This window comes from Cupressus sempervirens, chromosome 5 (genome assembly GCF_028749045.1).
Source record: "Cupressus sempervirens isolate cs-2001-9-10 chromosome 5, ASM2874904v1, whole genome shotgun sequence".
In the NCBI taxonomy this organism is placed as follows: domain Eukaryota; kingdom Viridiplantae; phylum Streptophyta; class Pinopsida; order Cupressales; family Cupressaceae; genus Cupressus; species Cupressus sempervirens.
In genome coordinates this window covers 572,445,290-572,472,371 of record NC_143122.1, presented here as the reverse complement: position 1 = coordinate 572,472,371, position 27,082 = coordinate 572,445,290, and the positions used below count along the sequence as shown (strand labels likewise).

General features: G+C 35.1%; 1 protein-coding gene across 1 annotated transcript in view; it reads left to right on the top strand.

Annotated features, from left to right (window-relative positions):
• LOC149557223 (inositol monophosphatase 3-like) overlaps positions 1 to 25,217 on the top strand; it is a 71,998-nt gene extending 46,781 nt beyond the window's left edge. Inside the window, exons 9-12 of the mRNA XM_089831943.1 lie at positions 24,179 to 24,247; positions 24,323 to 24,423; positions 24,523 to 24,579; positions 24,729 to 25,217. Coding sequence (XP_089688069.1) covers positions 24,179 to 24,247; positions 24,323 to 24,423; positions 24,523 to 24,579; positions 24,729 to 24,825 — 324 coding nt within the window. The 3' untranslated portion in view covers positions 24,826 to 25,217. The remainder of the gene's footprint in view (positions 1 to 24,178; positions 24,248 to 24,322; positions 24,424 to 24,522; positions 24,580 to 24,728) is intronic.
• The last annotated feature ends 1,865 nt before the right edge of the window (positions 25,218 to 27,082 follow it).

Genomic DNA, 27,082 nt, shown 5'->3' with positions numbered 1-27,082 from the left:
ATTTTTCTTTCCAATTTATTCTTTACCATTTGCAATTCTGCAAGAGTGGCTATATGCTTTGTCTTGACAACACGTACTCCATCAGTTTGTGTTCCTTCTTTCCCTTAATCTGTGCCTTCTCTATATTTAGAGTTAGCTCTTCAGTAAGCCATTTTGTGCTATCTAGTTCTTATTACTTGTTCTCCTATTTCTTTTGTAACCAATTATTGTTTTTCGTTCTCATGATAACTAGAACCATACAATGATATTAAATTACTACAAAAATCAGCATTCTCTAGTACATACCTTTCAATAGAATATGTTTGAAATTGAAAGTCACTTTGATTGATTTCTTGCCTCAAAATCTCACTCATGTTCTGAACTAACATCATTAGTTGTTTAAGTGCTTAAAATTCTCTGTTGATTCTTTTAATTGATCAATACTGTTATTCAAAAGATTTTCTCACCTTCATTTGATAAATATTATGCAAATTATTCTTGATGGTTGTGTTTGCACAACAACATCTTTCTCACTTATGCATTCAAATAGTGATGGTTTCTCTTTGACTTCATGTAAATGAACTTCTTGCTGATGTGTAGACTCAGCAGTCAATAATTCTTTTTTCCTTCATTGAATTCCATATCTTCCATCTGCATGATGGATTTCTCCAAAGTTTGTTTCATCTTACTTTCAGCCTGCAATGCATGTTCTTCCTTCTTTGGTTCATGTTCCAAATCTTCTTCATTTGGAAGTGGTGGCTGAGGTATATTCATCACTTTTTTTGGTTCCATGTTTTTCTTTTCTAGCTCTTCTTTTTCTTCCTTTAACAACAATTACACTTGTTCTTTTGCATGAGAAGCAACATTTCTATCTTCTAAGCTCATTCTTGTTATCATTCTTTTTTGCAATAGGAGAGCTTTTCATTTGTTGATGACTTGAAGTAAGTCTGTCAATTGTCAAATAAGTTTCAACTTTTCTTCACTCTGATTAACAATGTTTTTAGCTATATCATTCAACTGTAGAAAATCCACACTCATACTCAATAATCCCACAAAGTGCCACACAGTGCCACGTAATAAATTATGGGATAGAATGGAAGAGTTGGAAGTTCCTAAAGAACTTAGGTCAGCAGTTTACAGATTATATGAGCAGGTCAAAGCTAAAATCAAAACGACAGAAGGGCTATCAGAAAATTTTGACAGCAACATCGGGGTTAAGCAAGGGTGTCCGCTATCTCCAACATTATTCGGGCTCTATATTGACAAGTTAGAAGAGTGGATAAACAAGACCAATGGTGAGGGGGTGCAGCTAGCCCACTTTGTGATAAGATTGCTCTTATATGCAGATGATCTCATAATTCTTGCTAGAACAGCTAAAGGTTTGAAAGAGCACTAGAAATTTTTTGTCATGAAGTAGGAATGCAAGTTAACACTAGCAAAACCAAAATTATGATCTTCTCACTGAAGAAGAATAGGGGCATACAAGACGAGTTTCTATTGGAAAATAGCCCACTTGAGATTGTGGAAAAGTACAAATACTTGGGCATCGATTTTCATAACAAACTCAATTGGGATACTTGCAGATCAAAAAGGATCCAAAGGGGCTGGAAGGTGTTATACTCTTTACAAAACAAGTGCAGGAACGCAAAATTATGGGATTGGACGACCATGAAAACTATTTTTGGTTTGCTGGTCAAACCGGTTATTTTATACGGATGTGAAGTGTGGGGAGGTAGTATGTCCGAACAGAAATGGCGGCAAGTAGAAAGAATTCAAAAACACTTCATCACATGCAATCTTAAAGTCAAGACCACAGTTCCGTGTGAGATCCTTTTGGCGGAGGTGGGTTCCTTTCCATTAGAAGCCGTTGCTTTGGTCCGAATGATAAGCTACTTAAAGAAAACCCAAGGTCTGGAAACACATCATTGGCCCAAGTTGATCATAGAGGAAAAACTTGTGAGGCCGAAAAGCACATGGATGAAGCAAAATGACAAATAGATGCGAAAATGGGATATCAACATCCAAACTTGCCCGGATAACATTATAGAAATAAAAAAGTTTGTCAATGAAAAATTTCGCAATATTCTGTGGACAAGACGCATAGGGCGGAAAAAATCCTATTACATTAAAGAATTTAATCCCAGTTCTAGTCATGATGAAAAGGCCTATATAAGAGCACCTATTAACTGGAAAGCAAAAATGTTGATGGTACAACTTAGAACTAGTTCACATCAGCTGCGATGTGAAACTGGTCGGTGGCAAGTTCCAAAGGAAGAGTGGGCAGACAGAACATGTTTATTTTGTAATATGGGAATAGTTGAGACAGAGCAGCACTTTGTCAAGGACTGCCTGGCTTACAATGACATCAGATCTGGACCTCTGGTTATACAAAAATACTGCAGAACAAGGACTTCAACTATATATTCGAGGAAGATCAAGTGAAGAGAGCAGCGGATTTGATTACCAAACTTCAGAGAAGGAGAGACAAGTTAACCAAAACTTTACAACTGACTAGTTCTGCTCCTGATTCAGGAGGGTGATTGCATGGGTCCCATAGACTACTTTAGTCTCGTGGATGTCATTAAAATCTATCATATCATATCATCACAATAGCCAATAAAGCTTATAAGAGTTATTGGAAGACATCATCACTCTCATTCAAGATCAAAGACAGAATTGTCTGCATTGAGGTTATAACATTTTTTCATATTGAGGTTATAACATTTCTCTAGTAATTCTTTCTTGATTCACACCTTCAAACTATATCTTATTTTTATACTTCTCCGTTAAGTTTGCATAGACTTTCCTTCTCATTTTGAATCAGCATATTCTATTATGTCTGCATATATTCCTTATTTATAAATCCATATACTTTCCATACAATTCTGCTATAAACTCTTCTTATAATTATGCCTTCAACCCTTTTTGATGATCATCCCTTTTATATCTTCTCATTTGCAGATTTGTAAATGTAAATCTGGTATAAACACTTCTCCCCTCAAATGCACTCTGCAATTTCTTAATATATATTCTCAAGAGAGGTGTCTCTTTCACTTTTTAAATGCTCGTAAACTAATCTTGATTTCTGCTCTTGATATCTAATTCAAGTTTATTTCTGAATTCTTCTTCCGAGTCCTTTTTCCAGTGTGTGGTACCAAGCAACAGCTCGGTCCCCCTCTGGACTATACCAGATCCATGAAACCTCGCGGGGACTCCAGAAAGCAGCGGTCTTCTACTTCCTCCAGGGATCTTCAGAGGTGGCTTGGGGTCCATTCTTGCCCTATAGCTTATCCTTTGGTTCTGGATTTTTTCATGGTGGCTCCAAGCCTGTAGTTTGTTTCTTGCTTTTGTTTTTTGTGTTGTCTCTTTGTGGGCACTGTTTGGTGTTCCTGCTGTGGGCTGGCCTCCTGCTTTGTTTCAACAATCATTTGGATCCTCTTTGTGGTCATTTGTCGAACATTAATAAACTGATATCATCTCTGATTCCAACTTGATAATTCCATATTTCAGTTTCCAATTTTCCTTGCTCCATCTACGCCCCCTTTCAAACAAAATCTTCTCCCTTTCATATCTTATGTTGAGGGAGTCACTACATGCCACTTGACCTTTCATTAAGCTTAACCAGCTCCTAATTATATATTATTATTATTTATTTATAAAATACATTTATATATTTTTTATTTTTTTAAATTATTATTGATTATTAAATCCTATTTCAGTAAGGGGACATTACAACAAGTTATTCGTGTGTGTCTATGGCATCAGAAGAGTTCCTTTGGAATGTAATTGTAGAAGGCCTTCTCATTGCTCCATCTCCAGTTTATACAATGAGGACTTGATTCTCAGAGGTGCATTTTAAAATGACAATATGAGTCAAGATTAAAGTTCATGGCATGCAACTGTGTTCTCTCTGTATAATTGTTGAGCTTTGTGCAATTTGAACTGGTTCTAGCATTGAAGTGCGTGAGCCCAAAGGTTCACCATACAAAATAATTCTTTGATAGCTAGTGTTTTGCTGTGAAAGAAAGGAAGAGTACAATCACTGGGAACAGGGTGCCCAAAGAGGTGGCGCTTGATCCCAAGCATCTCTAGGCCCTTTGAATTGCCAATTGAGAAAAAATAGAAACAGCTTGCGAAGCTACACACCCTTTTACGTGGAGCTGACCCAGAAATTATGAAAGCCTCAGCATTATTCTAATGTCTCAAAGATTGAAGGAGCCCATAATTTCTTAAGTGTGTTGAACAACTTGAGATCAAGAATGAACAAAATCTTCCATTGTGTATCACCTTTTATTGCTTTCACAATTATTTTCTAGCATAAATATGTTAGAGATTCATAATGCCATTGATCCTTCACATTGTGTAGCTCTCCTTCGACACCAATGAATACCTTTTACTTAACCTTGTATGCCTGAAAGAAAGAACTTAGTACCCTGACCTATGGTACTTATCCCGTTGAAAAATGTCCCTGCATTGGAGACACCTATGGAGATGTCACCAAATGTTAGGAGACTTGAGATAAAGTTCTTTGCATCTCTCTATGTCTCCTAGAAGATTCTGTAGAAAATTGAAAAACTTCCTATATAATTTTCTTATCTATATCACATAATTCTGAGTCACAAGGTTCGAAATTTGAATTCAAGTTTGTCAATCATAAAGTTCAGATGGGATTTGGGAAGGGTAAAGAAAAATAATCACCATTAAATTTACCTTATATAAATTTGCTTATTTTCAAATATAAGTAATATATACACAAAATTGTCAAAATAGCTTGACATTGCTAAATAATCAAACTAAACAACTCAATATTATTTTAAAATAAAATCATATTATATTAAATATCATAAAATGCAGATGAAGTTTGGAAAGGGTAAGAAGTCGCTGAAATTTCAATTCATGGATGAAATTCGACGTATCTTGTGACTTAGATCACATTACATTGATTATTTTCCTTAAGTGCTTATATTTCATTGAGAAATTCTAAGAATTAAGGAAATACAGTAGAACTAGTAATTTTCTATTTTTTTGCGTGGAAGTGCATGAGTTCTTTTCTGGCAGAATATTTTCTCATCAAAGCCCAATTATGCACCAATAAGAAGAGCAGCAACAAGAAGCTCTAGGATGCCTGTATTTGCTCAAGTTTTACCAGTTCATAAAAAATATAGTCATCTCCATAGACTGCAATAGCATTTTTTAAATAATGGCTTTCCGATTGCAGTTTCCATTTGCTGTCTCTATGTGATTATTGTCTAAAATTTAACTATTTATGTCTTAATGATGATTATCAAATATTAATGAAATTAATGTCTGCTTTGGTTGACATTTATTTAGTACTTCTAATTGTCTTAATGTAAGCATTTACTTTTTTTTGAAGTTGTATAGTCATTGTGCATTTTTTTCAGAATTGAATGGTTTTTTACATTTGTCATTTCCATGTACCCATCTCCCATTATTTTGAAAAATTGTGTACATTTACCCATTCCCACCTTCCATAGCAGTCCCAGCTCCCGCCAATTTGTATTTATGAATGAACTAGAGAGCCTTCTCGAATTATTGTTCTCTTCTGGTAGTGCAGAGGGAGAGATTTAAGTAACAAACTATTGTCATTTTATCCTGATCACTTCCTTTTATCGTCAAGACACGGTCTCACAAATATCTTGTTTAATCAGAGTTCAGAATCCTCAGCATCTAGGATATTGACAAAGAATCCAAATTCTAATTAGTTTCTCAAAATCCCACAGCCAGAGCTTGAACAATGAGCTTAAATGCTCTTAAGAACTAACCCAAATAAACCTTAGTTTTACATCTAGCATAATCATCCCATGGCCTCTGACATGTATTTTAACACAGTTGAATTAGAATCTATTTCCATGACATAAGCAGACATTCCTGATAAGGATTTAATATTTCTCCTCTTTACGTTTTATTGAAGGTCTACAATAAAATAGTTACTATCAATAAGTACACCAGTGGACATCAATAGGACATGCCCATTTTATGTCAGTACCCTCCAAGACTTTCAATACTAAATTAGATAAAACAACCATTTACATCACAAATACTTCATTTGGAACTCATCAAATCATTGAGATAGAAAGGATCAAGTCCGATATCCACTTTACCATGTGTATATATGATCCCAAATCATCTTTTACCAGTCTAATAATTACACAAAAACATTATTTTTACCTTAAAGCAATTGCCAAGATCAGAATTTGTATGCACATTGTAATGCCAATATCAAAGCCATAAAAGAACCTATTTTTCATAATACTCTACGTCTTGCAAAGCATTGATACCACTATCATTAACCATACAAGATGACAAGACCACACCTTGCAAACCTGAGTATTACTAGGTTCCTTCAGCTCCAAAATATATGTCAGAAGAAGCATATCTTTACACAAAAATATCATCCAATGCTTGAACATTAACACTTGAATAAGACCCAGTACACAGAAATTCCAAGACTTGGATAATGGCAATCCCCATATACAATAGTCATAAGACAGTATAGTGAAAACTATTTCACTGACTCTCTGTTACAGCATTGATCAATAAATCACCTGAATACACGACCAAAACATATAACCAAGAAACCTCCATCGGACATTCTCCAATATGATCAACAAAGAGAGTCACATTTCAGTCCTCTTATGTAAGGCTTTTACATAGACATGTTATATCCAAACCAACTAGGGTTTTCAGTTTCAGTCAACAGTCATATTCACAGTTTGTTCATTGCTTGCCTCAAAACTATAATGCTTATAATTGCAGAGAAGGAAGTTTGCAGCAAAAGTCCACATTAATGAACCCATGCTACATGGCTTACAGATACTCGTAATCATGACATTGCCGCTATTCACAAGTTAAAATCTACCCTCAGTGTACAGGCAAGAGAGTGCTTATCCTTTTCCCAAGACAATTATACAAGTATACTATCATTCAAGAACAAAAACTATATCATCATCATGGTATAGTGGAAGAGTTATAGCTTATGGCTAGTTGACCACCATAATTCAACACTGACTATAGACCAACAGTAGTCCAACTCATGACATCCAATTGAAGTCATAACCTAGCTTAATAGATCTTTTACATCACAACTTCAATAGTGAAAACATAAAACCATGAAGTATAGCATAAATTCCAATTGTAGTGCTAACTATAAGTATATATTATAATCTAACAATACAACAAGTAAACAATTGTCCACACAAGTCTGCCATGCGCAGGCTCAAGAAACACATCAATGTTGTCCCCAATTGACCCCCTCCAAATACACAGGTAAGGTCTAGGGTGCAACTAAATGCCAACCATGGAGTACTACCAAAGCCATCTGCCTAGATAAGAGTAGCTCATTCACCACAAGCTTTATCTGACATGCTATTTTTCTAGGGTTAATGACCTAAAAAAAACTTAAGGGATCTTATCCTTAGGATTTAACCTCAAATAGGTCTGAACTCTTATCCACATAATGTTCAATCTAATGATTAGTACCATTACAAATCTTATCTGAGATGAATTACAATGCACAAGACAATCCATAAGGAACAATAAGAAGTTCAAAACATTGACAAACCAAGGGAGATAGGGTTACTTGAAACTCTGCATGTATTGATACACAATCCAATAGTGCTTTACGAACCCTAAAAGGTTTTAAAATCACAAGAGAATAGCATAGGCTTTCAAAAGTAGTCATCAGCATGATTGGCAAGGATCAAAGATAGGAAAGTCAATAAGGTTCAAACTAAGTTGCACGGGTACCTCCCCCCATCTCCAAACCAAGGTAAGTTCGAACTAGTTTGAAGTTTGGGGCCGGTTTGAATTTGGTTCAACCAGGGTGTGATTTTTGCACTCCTGGTTCGATTTGGGTTCGACCCTGGGCGAACCACGTCAAAATTTTCGAACCAAGCTCGAACCCGCAAAGACAGACGGCTGGAAAGGTGTTTAATCAGCAATTTTTAATAATAGTTTGGCATCCATTAAGCCTAAAAGGTGTTATTAATTGGTTTTGTGCCCTCTCATTGTCATTCTATGTTTCTAAAGAGGTTATTTTGTCTTAAGGGAGAGCACATAAGTTTTTTAGCAAGCATCCGGTTGTGCAAGGAGGAGTTTGAAGATTGATTTGTTGGTGTTCTTCAAGTGTTTGTGCATCATTCATATACATTTGCAAGCTTGCAATGGCTGGAAAAGATAAGATCTTATTCCATTTGCTATTGTTTTTGCTCTAGTTTTTAACTTTTTTTCATTTTTCCATTATTTCAATCTTCATATGTTTTTTCAAATCTTTTCCATTATTCTAAAATTTCTCATTTTCTTGCATATAAATTATGAACATGTATCTAATTTCTTGCCATAGGGAAAGGAATGTGATCTACCTCTTCATCAATAGGCAACACCAAACAAAGAATGGAACCCAACTCTGATTCTGCTCTATGGAAGTATGTAGACATTTTAAAACCTCTTCCAAAAGGTGGTGCATTCCATTGGAGATGTCAAGGATGTGGTGTAGAAAGAAATAGTTCTTATTATCGTGTGGTAGGTTGTTTATGTGGTTACACTGGAAGAGGAGTCAAGAAATGCCCTGGCAAAAAAGGTGCCCCTATACCAAATCTAACTGTGTTAAAATATATTGAAGAGCATGAGGTAGCAGAAGAGAGAGGACACAACGCAGTAGAACAAAGTAGCAATGCCAACAAAAGTAAAAGAGCAAATGGAATGCAACCCCCCCCAAATGTTATAGTGCAAGACCACCCCTTCTTTAGTACTACAACGAACATTGACACTGAATCTGTCCCCATTGTACACAAAAGAAAGGGGCCACTAGAAACTGCTTTTCAAAATAAGGGCTGGGAAATTGCTGACATTAAGGTGGGAAGGTGCTTGTATGCAAATGGGTTGTCCATTAATGTTGTCTGCTCTCCATTTTGGAAGGACATGTTGAGGCGTATTGTGGCCCTGGGTATGAGAAAGTGTGCACCACCTTGTTGGATGATAAGGTCCAATGGATTGAAAATCAATTGAAGCCCATAAGGGACTCATGGATTGAGACAGGGGTGACGATTGTTTCAGATGGCTGGAAGGATTTTAGGAACCGTCCGTTGATCAATGTCCTTGTGGTGTCCCCTAAAGGGGCAATGTTTTTGAAAGCGGTGGATTGTGAGGGCAAAGTAAAAGATGGGCCATTTATTGCTGGTATCCTAATTGGGGCCATTGAACAGGTGGGTGCAAGAAATGTTGTCCAAGTCATAATGGACAATGCAAAGAATTTTAGAGCAGCAGGTTTGTTGGTTGAAACACGATATCAACATATCTTTTGGACACCTTGTGCAGTCCATTTACTCAATCTTATGCTACAAAAGATTGAGAATCAAATTGAGTGGATCAAAACAATGTATGAAGAGGCTGAGGACATACAAATGTTTGTCACAAACCACCACATGACCCAATCACTTTTCCGGAACTACTCAAAATTGGAGCTATTGAAGGTAAATGAACTTGAACTCAAGTTAGTAATTTATTTTGTAATATTTGACAATTTCTAATTTTTCATATTTCATTTGTGCAATGTGTATATGTTGATGTGAGTTTTTGTACCACTACATAACATATTAGCAATTGAATATCTGATATGGAGTATCAAACACATAATTCCTCTCTTGAAAAGTTGATGCTCATGGGATATGAGAATAACTCCAATGTTCCTTACACTTGTGGATACTCGCTCAGTTTATCGATGTGATTTATTGGTAATCACGTAGGTGGCCTTACGGTATTCATTCGAGGATGACTTGGGTTTTTGGGAGATGGTGATGATTTTGTATGAGTGCCAGGTGATGTTGATGGTGATAGTGATGGTGGAGGATGTAGCTCCAAATAATGTTGATTGCACGAGGAGGAGGCAATAATGCTTCAATGACTTTAACCTTCCTTTCTAACTTTATAAGAACGAACTCCAACTACCAAACTACTTGCTATTCTACTCCTACTCCTATGAATGGAAAGATTACTAGCGGCTCCACCTCCATAGATGCAATGATTCAAAGGAAAAGAGAACTAGTTTACCACACAAGGCTCCTTAACCAGTGGCCCAGTTGTAGATCCCTATCAAACATTCACTAACATCAGCATACAATTAGCCATCTACTTCTACTTTAACAACATGAAATGAAATCCTACTTTAATTTGAGAGATGAGAAGAACCATGCAATACACCAAAATGATCATGTATATCCACCATGCAAGCCACAACAATGAATAGAGAACAATTTTGATAGTATCTTCGCAACAATTCTCCAACATAACTTCTTCACAAATGAGAGAAAAATGGCCTTATATAGAGGCCAAAATTACAACCGACGATAGAGATCAAAAGCAAAATCAACGATCTAGATTGGATCCTAGAAACCCTAATTAGGGTTGCCACCCCATTTGCCAATGAGAAGATGCCACCTCGTCAATGGACCAATGAAAAAAGTGGAAAAGTAGCAACCAATGAGAAGGCACCAAAATGGTGGCCAATCAGAATTAGACACTTGTCCTATTCTAGAAGAAAGAAAAATTGCCACTTGGGCTTTACATCAAATGATCTTCTAATATAAATCTCCCTTTTTCTTTCATTCTTTTAGCTAAGGCAATGAACCTAGCTAGCCTCTCATTGACTTCCTCCATGAGAGGACAAGGTGTATACTTCATCTCGAGTTCAGCTGATTTCATCATGCTGCTTGTAGCGTCTTCTCATATTCCTTCTCATATTTTTTTGCGTATCCAATAAAGGTGTTGAGGGAGGCAAGGGTGCCCAAATGTTTCTTCTTGATGGCAACCTTCCCCAACTCATCCAATCTTGATCTAAGTCTTGTCTCATTGATATCCTCTTCTCTGATGTCTTCAAAATCAAGTACTGCTCCAATGTCACTCATCATGGTTGTAATGGAAGTGTCGACGCCTGGGCTGTGATGTGCAACCGCATTTTGTATATCTTCTTTGCCAACAGGGATTGTCCTTCCTTTAGTTTGTTCTTTACCTGTAACATATGTACTCTACCGACATTGGTATCAGTTATTTGCCTCATTTTTGACAAGAAAGTTGTTTTGGGCATCATATCCTGTTTGTCTTTCTTAGTGTTTGTTCTCTTAGGATTCTTGCTTGCACTAACATCTACCATCTCGTCGACCTATGATAGGATGGTTGAGTGGTGGATAATGAATGCAAGAAGAACGAAGGGAGACAATATCTAGACAAGAACGAAAGAAGGAAATTAGGTTAAGGACCCCTTTCAACTTTAAATGATTTAAAGTTACCCTTTACCAATAGCCGAGTCTCTTTTTGGATTTTTACCTGTATCATGTTTACTGTACCAACATTGGTATTAGTTATTTGCCTCATTTTTGAGAAGAAAGTTGTTTTGGACATCATATCCTCTTTGTCTTTCTTAGTGTTTGTTCCCTTAGGATTCTTGTTTGCACTAACATCTACCATCTCGTCAACCTATGATAGGATGATTGAGTGGTGGATAATGAATGCAAGAACCAAGGGAGACAATATCTAGACAAGAACGAAAGAAGGAAATCAGCTTAAGGACCCCTTTCAACTCTAAATGATTTAAAGTTACCTCTACCAACAGCCGAATCCTTCTTTTGGAATTTAGGATCAGACTTCAAGAATTTCAAACTTGCAAATCTTGGGGCTCTAGCAACAAAATCACCCAATTTCTAGGAGAAAAATTGCAACCGCTCTTGAAAATCAGAATTTTGTCTTCCACAAATTTTGGATCTCACAAAATCCAGCTCCCTCAAAATTTGGCTTCCACAAAATTCGGCTCCCTCAAAATTTGGCTTCCACAAAATTCGGCTCCCTCAAAATTCGGCTTCCACAAAATTCGGCTCCCTCAAAATTCACCAAGCAAGAAGAGTGCAGATCTGCCCTCAATCATGGAAAATCGCCAAACATGGAGATCTCTACTATGAAGAAATTTGCCAACAATAATGCCAATCTGCCCTAGCTAGAAAAATCACCCAAAGAAGATGCCAATCTCCCTTAGGAAAATCACTCAAGGAAGAGAAAATCTGCTCCTAGTCAAAAAAATCGCCTAAGCACAAAAGGGGAGGAGTGAGGAATGAGAAAATGAGAGGAAAGAGTTTCTTCTTATACCTAACTTGCTCATCCTTCCTAGTTGGCCGATTGGGACCCTAGGAGCAAAAAATAAATTAATTGGAACACAAGACATGGCCCCCAATTAAATGCTTAGCCAAAAATTAACTTTGCCAAGATGAAATTTACTTTTAAAAATTGCTAATTAGACCAAAATTGCAAAAAGAAAATAAATAATGCCTTGGAGGTGCTAAATGTCTCCATTTAATGATGATTTAGCAATTAATGTCATTAAAATCAGATTTTGGCTAGCCAAAAGCCATTTTTTCAATATTAAATTACCAATTTTATTAAAGGCTTAAAAATTTTCAAGGCAATTTTAATCCATTAAAGCCAATTTTTTGCAATTCAATTCAAATCGATTTTGCCAAGCAATTTAAAATTTTGACAAGAATAAAATCATTTCTAGAGTCTAAAATCGATTTTGCAATTTGATTTCATCTTCACAATTTTTTATTTTTTATTTTCACCAAAGAAATTCAAGATTTTCCAAAAACCTAAATCCAACAAAATTTCACCTTTTGAAAATTATCTAAATTTACAAAATTATATCCAAATTTTCAAAAGAAATTGTCTAAGTACAAAATCTACAATTTTATCCTACTAAGTGTTGCTCTTTGAAATTTGTCTAGCCTAAGATGAAATTGGTTGTTCTAGAAAATCAAGTTGGAAGCGGGTGAAAATAAATCTAACCTTTTCTCCCCCCTAGCCTTGAAGGCATCCAAGACTCAAAATTTTCAAAAAAATCAAAATCAAAATTTTCAGAAACTTCGAAAAAATTTGCCAAGGCAATTAAAAAGGGGGGTCCCCAAAAATTTTGGGGTGATGGTGTGAAAACTTCACAACAGTATACTTTTCTAAAATATGTATCTAATAGTTCTTGTTTTTTGCTCTAATTTATGTCACAGGTTGCTGAGACCCATTTTGCATCACATATAATCGTCTTAAGACGACTTGTGCAAGTGAAAGATGCACATCAAGGTATGGTAATCAGCCACAGTTGGGGTGTATGGAAGCAAAAGAACACAAAATAAAGGATAGGCTATTGGCTGAGTCATGGTGGGAATGTATGGAATATCCCCTTAAGATCACCAAGCCCATTATGAGCATGCTTAGGTACACTGACATGGATAGGCCTTGCCTTAGAGAGATCTATGATGACATAGACTCAATGATTGAGAAGATCAAACAAGTTATAAATGAGAAGGAGCAAGATTCGCAAGAGACCTTTTCCAAATAAGTGCAAAAAGTTATTAATGAAAGATGGAACAAAATGACCACTCCATTTCATTTGCTTGCCTATGCCTTGACACCCCCAAATACTATAGCTCACAATATTGTGATCCATCAGGAAGGTTGCCCCCGTATAGAGGTATGGAAGTGTTTGACGGGTACTAGGCAATATTTAGAAGAAAATTTCCTGATGATGATATGAGAGATGTAATCATGGATGAGTTCATAGAGTTTGTCAATGCTAGAGGCCTAAGTAATGATGCTCTTTGCCATCAGTTGAAGAAGGATGCTCATGGTTGGTGGTACCTCCATGGCCGAAAATTCCAAACATTGCAGCCCCTTGCAACCAAAGTTATATCACAAGTAAGTTTTATTTTTAAAAAATTAGCTCACTTTATCTTCAAAAGAATCATGACTAGAAAGTGATTTTAATTTTTTTATAATATTGAATTAATTCTTTTTTAATTGCTTACCCTATGTTGTCTTTATAGGTTGCTAGTTCTTCTGCATTAGAAAGAAATTGGAGCACCTATTCTTTCATCCACTCGGTGAAGTGCAATAGGTTGCAATAAAAAAAAGCAAAGAACGTGGCATTTGTGCATAACAACTTGCGCTTTCTTTCGCACAAGAGTCAAGAATACAAAGAAAGGGAGACAAAGAAGTGGGATGTAGGTGCAGAGATTGCGGACTTGGATGCTTCCACTGCTCGGCTTACAGCTGATGATTTTGATGACTTTGATGTCAATACTATTGTTGATTCTACTGCTGATCCCATTGGCCTTAGTGCAAGTAATGACGGAGAAGAAGAAGATGAATATGAAGAAGAAGATGGAGATTGAAGAGAGAGAATATTAATAGATTTTCATTCCATTAGTTAAACAGTGAACATGAAACGTGATATTTTAAATGTTTTGAATCGTTGATTTTGAAGTTGATTGAACTATGTTACTATATGATTGTATTATCACTATGATTACAAGTTTAACTGTTTATGGTCTTTTAAAATTTTAGTTGTTTAAATGTGTTTATGCTACTATGCTACATTCTAATTTTAACTCATGCTTCATAAAAATGTCTATATATATATATATATATATAAATTTTACATGGTTTTGTACTAACGAACCCAAAACAAACCCAAACTCCTTTCCAAAATTTTGTCGAACTTGCGCACCGGTTCTCAAACTTTGACTTGGAATCGGCAACTTAGGGTTCAAACAACCCATTGGTTCCTTTGAGGTGAAACCTAGTAGTACATAAATTGAAGGTACTCTAAGGTTCTCAAAACAACACGAGTTCAATATTATTATACAAAAAGATAATCACTCTTAGTAGTCCACTTGATCATTTTCAATTAACAACAACAATCAATACATATGTCCGCATAGCTGTGAATCTCTTGAGGGTTTTCATTTTTCATTACCACCGAGATAGAGATAATTGTAAATAAAAGGGGTCTAATATACCTTATGAAATCCATATTACAGTAGCAAATCCATCAACAATTTGTTTGAAGGAGCACAATTACCTTTCCAGATTCTTTCCACTGTAAAGTGAACCAAACACAAGCAACTTCACATGCAATGACACTTAGTTTAGACTGATTATAGCTTGAACATCTCTTGTAAGAAATTTCTCATCACAAAGTAAAGACCATCTACCAAAATTGAAAATAACCCTCAAGAATAGCACAACTAAAGTCCATAGTCCTAGGTTGGGGTCAAGTGACTTAAAGGACTATGAGTCAGTCCACATAATGACTAACAAGTCAGTAAACACTCATGCATAGATTTATTGGATCTTCTGGTGAGAACAAACATGGATGCACAAATTTCTAAGTAAATTGCGAAGATTAAGAATCCATTCTCACAAACATGATGATTGCTAAAATAAACATTGATGTTTGAGGTTTTAACTATAAAGGAGGAAAATACCGAAGTGTTGGAAATATTGTCATTAATGTCAATAGTTCATGTGCAAGGATTGATAGACATAATAGTTAATCTCAATGCTAAAAGAAGGAAATCATTGTTGAAGTATGAAGGGATGATTGACTTCATCGAGATAATTCACACATTGATTCAAACAGGTTTGGATGAGACTATTAGAATATATTATTGTTGATGTCAAAAATGAAAAGAATGTCGTTGATATCAAAGATTTCTAGTTCGGGTTGATGCTGAAGTATGTGTATGTGTGACAAGAGATGCCAAAAGGGTTTCATAGAGATCTGAAAACCACCAATCTGTCAATAAAAAATAATGACAATATAAAGGATTCTGATTTTGGTCTCTATGCATTAAAGACAAAAGAAGAAATGAAGAGGAATTATTTATAGAAAACAATATGTGGAATTGTTTCCTCTGTCGCTTGAGAAATGTTTTCCAACTAAGGCTTCAGTAGCACCAAGACAACTATATGAGAATGTGGTAGTATTTTGTATACTATTTTGACGGAGGATGTTGTTGGACAAATATGCACCTTCACATATTTGAGAGATGTGTTGTCATTGATAACATATTTCTCTACTCCGACAATGTTGTAGAGTTCGTATAGGAATGTTCAAGTAAGATGACTAGATCAGTGAGACCACCATATGAAACATGACTAGATCTATAGATGACATTGTGAAGTTGCTAAGGTTTGCTGCACTAACTATGGAAGTTACACAAGATTTACTAGGTACTTGTGAAATGGGGATCAAATAGTAGTCAGGAAAGATAGGGTGATAGTCTAGGGATGTTAGTGGGAACAAGTTATGAGTAGTGATGGCTATAGCATATCAAGGACTCCATTATGCATCCTCGACATGATTAGTTTGTAATAATGAGCAAAGATAGTTAGGTTTTTGAGGCAATAGAATTGATGGTTTGTAGATAGACAGTGTTTAAGGATGACTTGTGGTGAAACGTGTTGAGGAGGATTGTAGCATGTTCAAGGATTTTTTTTATGTGTTCGAGGATGTTGTTAGCTAATGTTCAATGGATCGGTTGTATTGTAATTATGAAATGATTTTGTAAATAAGTGTTAACTAAGGCTGACCTTGTATTGCTTCTAAAAGTGGATGACTTGTATAAATAAATGTAATCTTTTGAGGATGAGAAGTGTGTGTGGTGTGGATGTGGATGTGGATATGAGCCATGCGTTAGTAGTAGATGAAGAGGTATGAGTGGAATCCAATGAGCTTCAACAAAAATGAACATGCATAAGGAAGATGCTATTAAGTTGTTCATGTAATATTGGATTGTAGTCCAAACCTATAAGGCAGTGAGCCTTCCAATGTAATTGAGCAGCGTGTCTGAATGCAAGTGCATTCTCCTTTGTAATAAGTTATACTTCTAACAAAGCATAGTTTATTTTAGATACCAGCCCCACTATGGTTTTTCTTCTAACAGGGTTTCCATTTAAAAAATGATGGTGTCTTGTGATTATGTGTTATTTTGCTTATCATTAAAATCTAAGGTTTTAAAGTTTAATTGGTATAATTTTGTGAGATCTTGACACATCTAATTCACTCCCTCCTCTCTAAGTTATGTGTTGTTGCTAGTATTCTAAGTTCTAACAATTGTTATCAAAGGGAGGTTCCTCTTTTGAAGCCTAACAACTTGAGGAGATCAAAATAAGCACTTTTAAGAAGGACAGTCCTAGGTTTGATGGCAACAACTATTCCTTCTAGAAGGATTGGATGGAGACACACCTAATGTCTTGGAAATGAGCATTAGGAGCTTATTGAAACATTCTACACTATTCCTAATCTTGCACAAACCAATGTCAATGAGAAGTGTGATGCCAACTAATAGAGAAAAAGAAGCCCTATTAAGTGCACTCCTTGATTTAGTATATTCTAATGTCATGAGATTGGGAACAACACGTGAGTTCTGGAAAAAGTTGGGAGACTCTCTATGAAGGGGACACGTATGTGAAGATGGAAAAATTGCAAACCCTAAGAGGAAAATTTGAAGCCTTAAAGATAAGTGAACATGAAAATGTTACTTCCTACATCCAAAGGGTGACTTAAGTTGTTTGTGGCTTGAGAAGTACTAGTGCAGTTGTAATTGAGGATGTCATTGTTGGTAAAGTTTTAAGATCCTTGACTCTTGTTTTCAAACATAAAGTTTCTTCTATTGAGGAAATTAATACAGTATCCACAATTACAAAGGATGTGTTGCTTAGCAAGTTGACTTCTTTTGAGATGAGTGATTTTGGAGATGCATTACCAAAGGTTGAAGCCACATTCAAGGCTTCTGGTTCTAAGAACAGGTAGAGAGATGAACATGGAGAAAGTTCATCACACAAATTAAAGGATCAAAGGGACGAAGATGGAAAGAAATTGTGGAGAAAGAAAGAGAACTTCAAAGCCTTGAAGCATTGATTGCCAGGAGGATACCAAAGGGTTCTCGTAAGTATGAAGGTAAATTGCCTTTGAAATGTTTCTTGTGTAACAAGATTGGTCATTTTGCATCAAGATGCCCTAGTAGGTTTCTAAAGCCTAGAAAATATCAGTCTAGACCTCCAAAAGAATGTTACATTGCTAATGAGGAAGTAACCGATGAAGAATTTGGAAAAGGTGGGAAGAGTTATGAAGAATGAGGATTCATTGCTATCAAGGAAGAAGACCCTAGCCCTACCATGAATGAGGAAAGAGCACTAGTCTCTCATTTGGAGAAAATAAAAGATTGGGTCATTGATAGTGGATGCTAACATCATATGACAAGAGACAAAAGTAGATTTGTTAAGCTAGAAAGATATATATGATGGTGGTGTTGTTATGTTCGGTGATGACACTCCTTGTCTTATCAGAGGCAGAGGACGCATTATTCTTGATGGTAAGACAAATATTGATGATGTTTTGTATGTTGAAGGCTTAAAGCATAATCTTTTGAGTGTTGGAAACCTGGTTGACAAGGGATATGATTTGCAGTTCAAGGATGACAACTGCAAAATTTTGGAAAGCTCAAGAAATGAGATTACATGTGGAACAAAATCAAGAGGTAACATCTTCATTTGACTAGTAGTGAACAAAGATGCTTAATTGTTCAAATTGATGACAACTGGTTATGACATAAGAGAATTTGTCATGTAAACTTTGATAACATTGTGAAGTTAAGTACTACAAGTGTAGTTAAAGATTTACCCAAGATGATAAAACCTACTAGTCCTATGTGGAAGAGATGTTTGATGGGTAAACAATATAGGGCATCATTCAAGGGAAACTTCATCAAAAGGATTGCTAAATCTTGTGCATATAAACTTGTGTGTTCCATCTAGGACTAAGAGCTAACATGGAGATAGATACTTCTTGCTATTTGTAGATGACTACTCAAGGATGATGTGGGTCACCTTCCTAAGGGAGAAATCTGAGACCTTTGAGAAGGTCATAGTCTTCAAGGCAATGGTGGAGATAGAAACATGTTAGAAGCTCAAATGCTTGAGATCAGATAGAGGTGGTGAATTCACATCTGGTGAGTTATATGCATACGAAGAACATGGGATAAAGAGTTAAACTTTGGCTCCAAGGACTCCACAACGGAATGGTATTGTAGAAGAAGGAATAGATCAATCCTAGAAACAACTATGCCCACGATGATTGAAAGGAATGTGTTACATATCTATTGGAGAGAGCTAATAATGATAGCAATATATATGTTGAACCAAGTATAGATAAAGAGTGGAACTAGTAAGACTCCTTGTGAACTCTGGTATGGAAACAAGCCTATTGTGAAATATTTCAGAGTTTTTTGAAGTGAATGTTATATCAAGAGAGATGAAGATATAGGAAAGCTTGGTCCTAGAAGTGATAAAGGTATCTTTCTTGGAGACTCCACCAAGAGGAAGGCCTACAAGTGTTGCAACAAAAAGGTTGAGGACGATAGTTGAGAGTGCAAATGTTAGAGCTGATGAGGACATTCAGATGTAGCCAAGAGCCAATTGCTATGATTTAGATGAAGAGGATACAAAGGTAAATCAAGGAACATAGATCCAACCACATAATCAACTTCAGATTGCTTTTTTCGTACAAAGCGCTCAAAATGAAGATACCTTGAAGAAGAGTGTCGTGAATCAACAATTCATGCAGCACTGAAGGCACCAAGGTACGTAAAGCTTAATCATTCTGAAAATGAGATTATAGGTGATAATCATCAAGGTGTGCAAACTAGAAGGAAGTTAGCTAAAGCTAGAGAAGATATTTGTATGATTTTAAAAGCAGAACATGAAAATGTCTATAAAGCATGCAAAGATGAGAATTGGATAAATGCCATGAATGAGAAACTGGATCTGTTTCACAAGAACAACACTTAATTTTTGGTTCCTAGACCTAAGGACAATAATGTGATTAGTACCAAATGGATGTTCAACAATAAACTCAATGAAGTAGGTGAAGTGGTAAGAAATAAGGCTAGATTGGTTTGCAAAGGCTACTTTCAAATGGAAGGTATTGACTTTGATGAAACTTTTGCTCGTGTTGCTAGAATTGAGACAGTTAGATTGTTTCTTGCTTATGTTGCTTTCAAGGATTTCAAGGTATATCAGATGGATGTCAAATATGCATTCTTGAATGGAGAGTTGGAAGATGAAGTGTATGTGAAACAGCTTGATGGTTTCATATTAACAGATGAAGCTAATATGGTTTATGGGCTGAAAAAGGCTTTGTATGGGCTGAAACATGCCCCTAGAGCATGGTATGCAAGACCAGATAAGTATCTCCTAAAGCTTGGTTTTTGCAAAGGTATTGCTGATAGTAATCTATATTATAAGGTTGATCAGTATAGCATGCTAATCATTGAAGTAACTGTTGATGACATTATCTTTCAAGGTGATGATGTTTTGAGTAAGAAATTCACAAATGAAATGCAAAGTGAGTTTGAGATGTCTATGATAGGTGAGATGAAATTTAGTCCAAAGTTTTAAGGCAGTGAACCTTCCATTGTAATTGAATAGTGTGCTCTAGGCTGTGTGCCTGAATGCAAGTGCCTTCACCTTTGTAATAAGTTATACTTCTAACATAGTATAGTTTATTGTGGGTACCAGCCCCACCATGGGTTTTTCCCTAACAGGGTTTCCATGTCAAAAATGATGGTGTCATGTGCTCATGCGATGTTTTGATGTTATGTTATCATGCTTATCATTAAGAATTAAGGCTTAAAGTTTAATCAGTAAAAGTTTGTGAGATCTTGACACAACTGATTCACACCCCCCTTCAATTGTGTACTGCTGCTAGTATTCTGACAGATGTTTCATTTGGTATTGCTAATAAATACTGATGAAAAACTATAATGCGCAATGATTTACTAAAGGAGCGCTGACAAGAATTATGGTCAGTGAGTTTAAGAAGACTTTGATCATTTATATGTCAGTTGACTTGCAAATTTGATAATGATTATTTTTATGTTAATAGATTAACATTATTAATGGACAATATACTCTGGTAGTGCATAAGCATTTGTATACAGATAACAATAAGGTTGAAGAGCATTGATATGCAGTAATTAAGGACATAGGTCAACCATACGGTCAACCATACTATTGGCACCAAAATTAAAGTACAAACAAAAGAATTTTAAATCACCAATGTTTATCACAACATCTCATACAATTCACAAGACAGAAGATACAAGAGATAAAAGGCAGGGATAAGATAGAATAGTAAAGTGCAAAGAAGAGATTAAAGATTATGAATAACATGTATACAGCGATACTTAATGGGTATTCCAAGGATGCAATGATGTAAGTAATTTGTTGGCCAATTTGTCAAGGAAAGAGCATAATTAATATGATGGTCGATTTGGCTAAGAAACAATTCGTTATAGTGTAATGACATAAATAATAGTATTGTCAGTAAACTAATATTTGCCAGGTAAGACAGGTCAGGAAATAGTTAAAAGGCAAAGAGGCATGCTTCTTAAGAGATGCATCTTTTTTAATCCAAAAGATGTGCTTTGGAGAGTTTTGTTTTGATAACAGGTGTCTTTCTTCAATGAAGATGTGTCAAGATGAGTAGTATAAAATAAGATAGAACACAGAAGAAAAAATATGTGGAGTATTGAAATAAAAGATTTAGGAGAGTGGGAATTGTATGGAGAGAACAACTTCTATGAAGAATTGAGAGAGAAACATATACATTTAAAAGATGGCTTAAGAGTAGAGTTGTGAAGAAAGTTAATGACAGACTTCTGATCAAGTAATGTTGGATTTGAGAGAAAGATTGTGACAGTTCGAGGATGAGAGTTCTAGTTCTTGTGAAAAAAAATTGAATGAGGTTGGCACCTCTAAAGAGAATGAGGAGTTGGTGCCTCTAGTGTGTTGGTGCTCACGAAGTGAATGTAGGGGTCTCTACCTCTAGTGAGTTGGTGCTCACCAAGTGAATGTAGGGGTCAGTGCTTCTAGAAGGTTGGTGCCTACAAACTTTGTAAAAGAACAATTATATAAAGCATTGATTTGTTGTGGTTTTCTCCCATTAGGGTTTCCACGTAGCATTGTATTCTTGTGTTCATATGTGCATAATTGTTAGAATTCAGTAAATAACACTATTCGGTTGATAAAGTTTAAACTGGTAAAAATCATTTTTCTATTTATCCCCCCCCACGCGTGCTTTACACAAAGCAGGGAGCAAATATTATCTTATCAAAATCAACCGAACTAGTCTGAATTCATTGAAATTACTCTTCTATCAGGCTTAATATCTTATACAAAGCTAAAGCATATGGTTAACAATGAATTTTGTGTAGACAGACAATATGTTTAAAAAAAATTAGATAGACTATCCATCATGAAGAGGTAGATTTGACAATCATTTCTTACCTAAATTACCAAAATAACTTCGATTTTCAGATAAATATAAAATGGCCAATTTCATTTTTCTCTTGAATGCACTTGAAATGCCTATGATAGCTCGTTTGTAACTTGTAAATGTTTTATATGACTTTTTCTGTTGAGGATAACTCTTTGCGCTTATATAATGCTACATAGAGTTTGTAATAGCGAATGAATTGTATAATTGTCACAGGAATGCACACTTGATGCGATTTATAATGTGAAGACAATATTTTTATTCATGGAGGATCAAAAGACATTATTACCCTATCTAGCACATTATTAGACTAAAACCATTCATGCTGACTTTGCGGAGTATTTTGTAAGAGATAATGTAAGCATTCAACTTGTTCTCACTACATTGTATCTCAACTATAAAGTCAGTAAACAGACTGTGGAAGAATATATTGGACCATATTATAAGAAAATTAAGTGTCACTGAACCTTCCATCAACATTTTTATTTGTATTAAAGTTATTTTTGTAGCTTGCTTAGACATGAGTTTTGTGGAACCACACTATTTATGACACTATATACTCTACATACCATGTACTAATGGCTGATCCAAATATTGACTACTTTACTGCGAACAGCCATATATACATCTTAGAATTTAGACTTTAGATTGTATATATCATGAAATGTGTCCAAATGCGTGCTAGTGAGTCAGTGACACCTTTTTTGTCCAATTTCCTTGATCTCAATTCTGTTGTGATAGAATTATTTATTTCATAAAATAAATCTCTAGAATGCTCTTGAATTTGGTACAAGCTTACTAAAATGTAGTAACCCTTTGTGATACTTCCCAAATTGCATTATTTTTTTAAAATATGGGTAGACACTTTTGATGGGAGCTATGATATGGAGAGATTTATTTTTGGAAGGGCCCAAACCTTTGTAAATGAATCTAACATTGAATCTAATGGAAATACTGCTGCTACATGATTCTGGCTGCGCATCTAGCACCATCTGGCTGTCTTGCTGCATCCTTCCAACATTCTCTAGCTGCAAACCACCTGCAAAACAAGCACTTAGATATTCATTCGGCATGCCATTTTCAGCACTAGGGTGTCTTTTTGTTGTTTAAACTGTGGTTTCTTTCATGAAAACTAAGTAGCCCAACCACTTCACCAAAAGTACAATATTATGTTTGAATATGCAAAATAAGTACTTCTGAAATATTCTAATGCTTGTGGGATATACAATATTACAACTGAGTTTTTTTCCTATAAAAAACTTTTTCTCTCATCCATGCAAGGTTAGTCTACTTCACATTTGTGTTCTACGGAGTTTCCTGATGGTGAGATGTGGGGATGCGGGGATGGGTTTCGGAGATGGGGGACCAAGGGCATAAATTTGGGGATAACAAGGGGACAGCAGGGGGATGGTTGTGAAGTAGTGGTGAAGGAGGTGGCACTGATGCAAATTGAAGTGAGTTGAAATCTTCACAGAAAAATCAGCAGTATAACAGCTCTGCAAGTGCCCAATGAATAGAAAGCATTTTTTTTGAAGTTAAAAATTGTATGTGGTAGGAAATGGCATGTGCCATATATCAAGCAACCTAGGAGCATCTCTAGTAGAGGTAGTTCTGTTGGGGGATGTTTTCCCTTAGTCCCCAAGTCTCAGAAACAACCTCCTACAAGGGGCACGATTTTATTTTTTTGGTGGGGAGGGGTTAGACACATCCCTGTCGAACACTTTTTATTATATTCTCTCTAGATTGAAGATAATGGTTACAAGGTACATAAATCTTTTTTACTAATTAATGAATTTCAGAATTTGTAACAAAAAATTTCGTGGAAATATATTATAGATTACTATAAAGTTCTGGAGGTAAATTGCCTCTTTTAGGTTATACTGACAAATATAAACCCCTTGAGATTGTGATCTTGTATGGATAAAAGTGTGGGTCCTCATTCATCTATCAGTCCTTATGGCAATTCAAAAGAATCATATTATGTAGTGGACAATTGTAACATTCTCATCCACGTTTGATTCTCAGGTTGGTACAAAGCGTGATAAAACAACTGTTGATGTTACTACAAATCGCATTAATGGATTGCTTTACAAGGTAAGTCTGTCTTCACATGTTAAGCTAAGTAAAATTAATGTTACAAATTTAATGTCCTTCACTTATGTTTGGCAGGTGCGCTCACTGCGCATGACTGGATCGTGTGCTTTAAACTTATGTGGAATAGCATGTGGAAGGCTTGATGCCTTTTATGAGTTAGGATATGGAGGACCATGGTATGTAAGATATACTGTAGCAACTTTTTATTATCTCTAGTAAGCTATTTGAGAAGTTTGTCACAATTGGATTTAGTTGAAGTTGCTTTAATGTGTTAGGGATGTGGCTGCGGGAGTTCTATTAGTTCAAGAAGCTGGTGGTTGTGTCTTTGATCCGTGAGTATTTTTTTGCTTGCACCAAAAGTATAAACATTTTTGCAACTAATTGGAATCCAGCAATGGAAGATCAGATTTCTTACAGATTTATTTTGCTTTGTCATAAATGTAAGTGTTGACTATTTACCAAATTTTATTGACTTCTTTAGATCTGGAGATGACTTCAATATTACATCTCAACGAGTGGTAGCATGTAATGCCCATTTGAAAGAGGCAGTAATTGATGCATTGAGGGACAGTGAGTAGATGGGAATTATTAATCGGACATTTAATTATCATTTCTTCTTGGACTTCAATAATCCATCTTGCCCTGTATTACATCTCAACGAGTGGCAACCTGTGGTATCCATTCAAAAGAGGCAGTTATAGATGCTAATTATAAGTCAGACATTTGCCCATCTTGCTACTTATGTAATTGAGGTGAAGCTTTAGTTTCTCCTTATGGTAATTTACATAGATAGCACATTTGCAGTTTATGTTAAGTAGTTTGTTACAATTTCATTCAATTGACGACTATAACATCTCAGATAAGAATTTCAGTGCCTCTCGAGTTGGGTTGTAATTTTTTTACTGTGGTTTTGGCTTCTAGCTTATTAAGAAAAACATCTCCATAAGAATTTTTATATGATTTATTAAAATGTCAAGCTCAAGCTTTATATCTTTTAAATAATTAACTCAGGAATCATGTTACTTTTTGTTTTGCAATGGTTGAGCAAAATAATAAAATGTGGCAACAGTTTTCAGTAAAATTTGTTTGTATAAACTGATCACACGGGTGAACTTAGAAGCCGTAGTATGCAAATTCAGGGCCAAAAATCAAAATCATAGTAATTGACCAAATTTCTTTTGATTGAGAAGAACAATTGATCAAACATGTACGTTGTTGAAGGATTTTGTTTTTCATTTGCTTTGTGCTCTGTTGTTTATACAATCATGTGTAATGATGTAATATGTTAGGCTAGGATTCATGAATAGAATCGAAATGGTATGGAACTTATTTATTTAAATAAATAAAAGTGCATTCATGTTTTTATCCGTAGTGAGAAGCAGGTTAATTGTCACTAGTAGCAAATGTTTTAGGTTGGGTATGTTCATCACAAATATTACACATTACATCATTAAAAATATGAGTGTTTTTTTTGTGTCATTTTCAATCAAAGTTTCACCAATCATTGTGGCAATAGATTGCACTGTATTTTATATATATATATATATATAATTGTACAGATTTTGATTTGGCTTGTTGTTTTCTTAGTTTATTTTTTATTGAAAAATAAAGAGCGAAAAAAAATGAAAACAGAATATCAAATTGCCTTATTGCCACTATCACAGTTTACAAATGTCTTTGAACTCATAGCCAAATATTTGCAAAATGATGTTGTGTTTCCCTTGCACAAAATGGTATTATTCCTTTTCGCTACATTTTTTTCCTTTTTTAATGGTACTCTCCTTTGTTAATTTGTAAAAATGAGCAAAAGATCAAGATTATCGTACCCTGTGTTGTGATCCCATTTTGTAGATTAGAATTTTATGAAGATAATTGTAATGGTATAAAATTATTATGTTATAAAATGAAGATACATTCATATTTATAGACAATTTGAAAACAATTAATTACAAAAGAAAAAGAAAAATTGTAAACAACAAATTGTGTTGACAGATTAACACATGAATAATGATGTACATCAATGTAACTTTAAAAAGCCAAATGCAGAATATTATTTTATAGTAGGAGGCTATTGACCTTTAGGATAACATGATTTTGCCAATGATAGGCATGATCCTTAAATCTTTGGGATCACATTCTTACAAAAGATGGTCACTATATTGTGATAAAATATTGGTCATTGTTAACAATTTCATTACATGAGTTTTTTATAATCAAATTGTTTAACACTTCTATCTTGAGTAGTTGAATTTGAGCGAATTTCTCATTCTGAACAACGCACATACGCAATGCATGTGCACACATGCTTGATGTTATTTTCAAGTCATGTACACAAATAATTGGCTATTAATTTGAAACAAAATGTTGCATCAATTATAACATTGACCATTTACAAAAGAATGCTTTAAGGTTAAATTCTCATAAGCTAAGGAAGATTTTGAATAGAGTTGCAAAGGTGCTTCCCTATATTGTAGGAAGCTTAGTAAAGGGAACCATGACCAAAAGAACTGTAGCAAGTTTACTACATGGAACTTGAGTGTATTCCAAATTTTCTAAAAACCAATATTTCATAAAAGATAATGATTACACCAAAACAATTAGGACACTAGAACATGAAAAATGTAAAAGGCTCCTCATTTTGAAACAGAATCACAATATAATGAATATCACTCAAATGATAAATGAAATAACAAAAAAATGTCATGTATAAGAATTATGGTGCACGTGTGACTTTATATGAAAATCCTTTAAGTGACTTTAACTAGTCTAGTTTATTAGTTTTTGATTAAGTAAAATAGGTTTTAACGGTGCCTGAAACCAAGCAGATTACAAAAG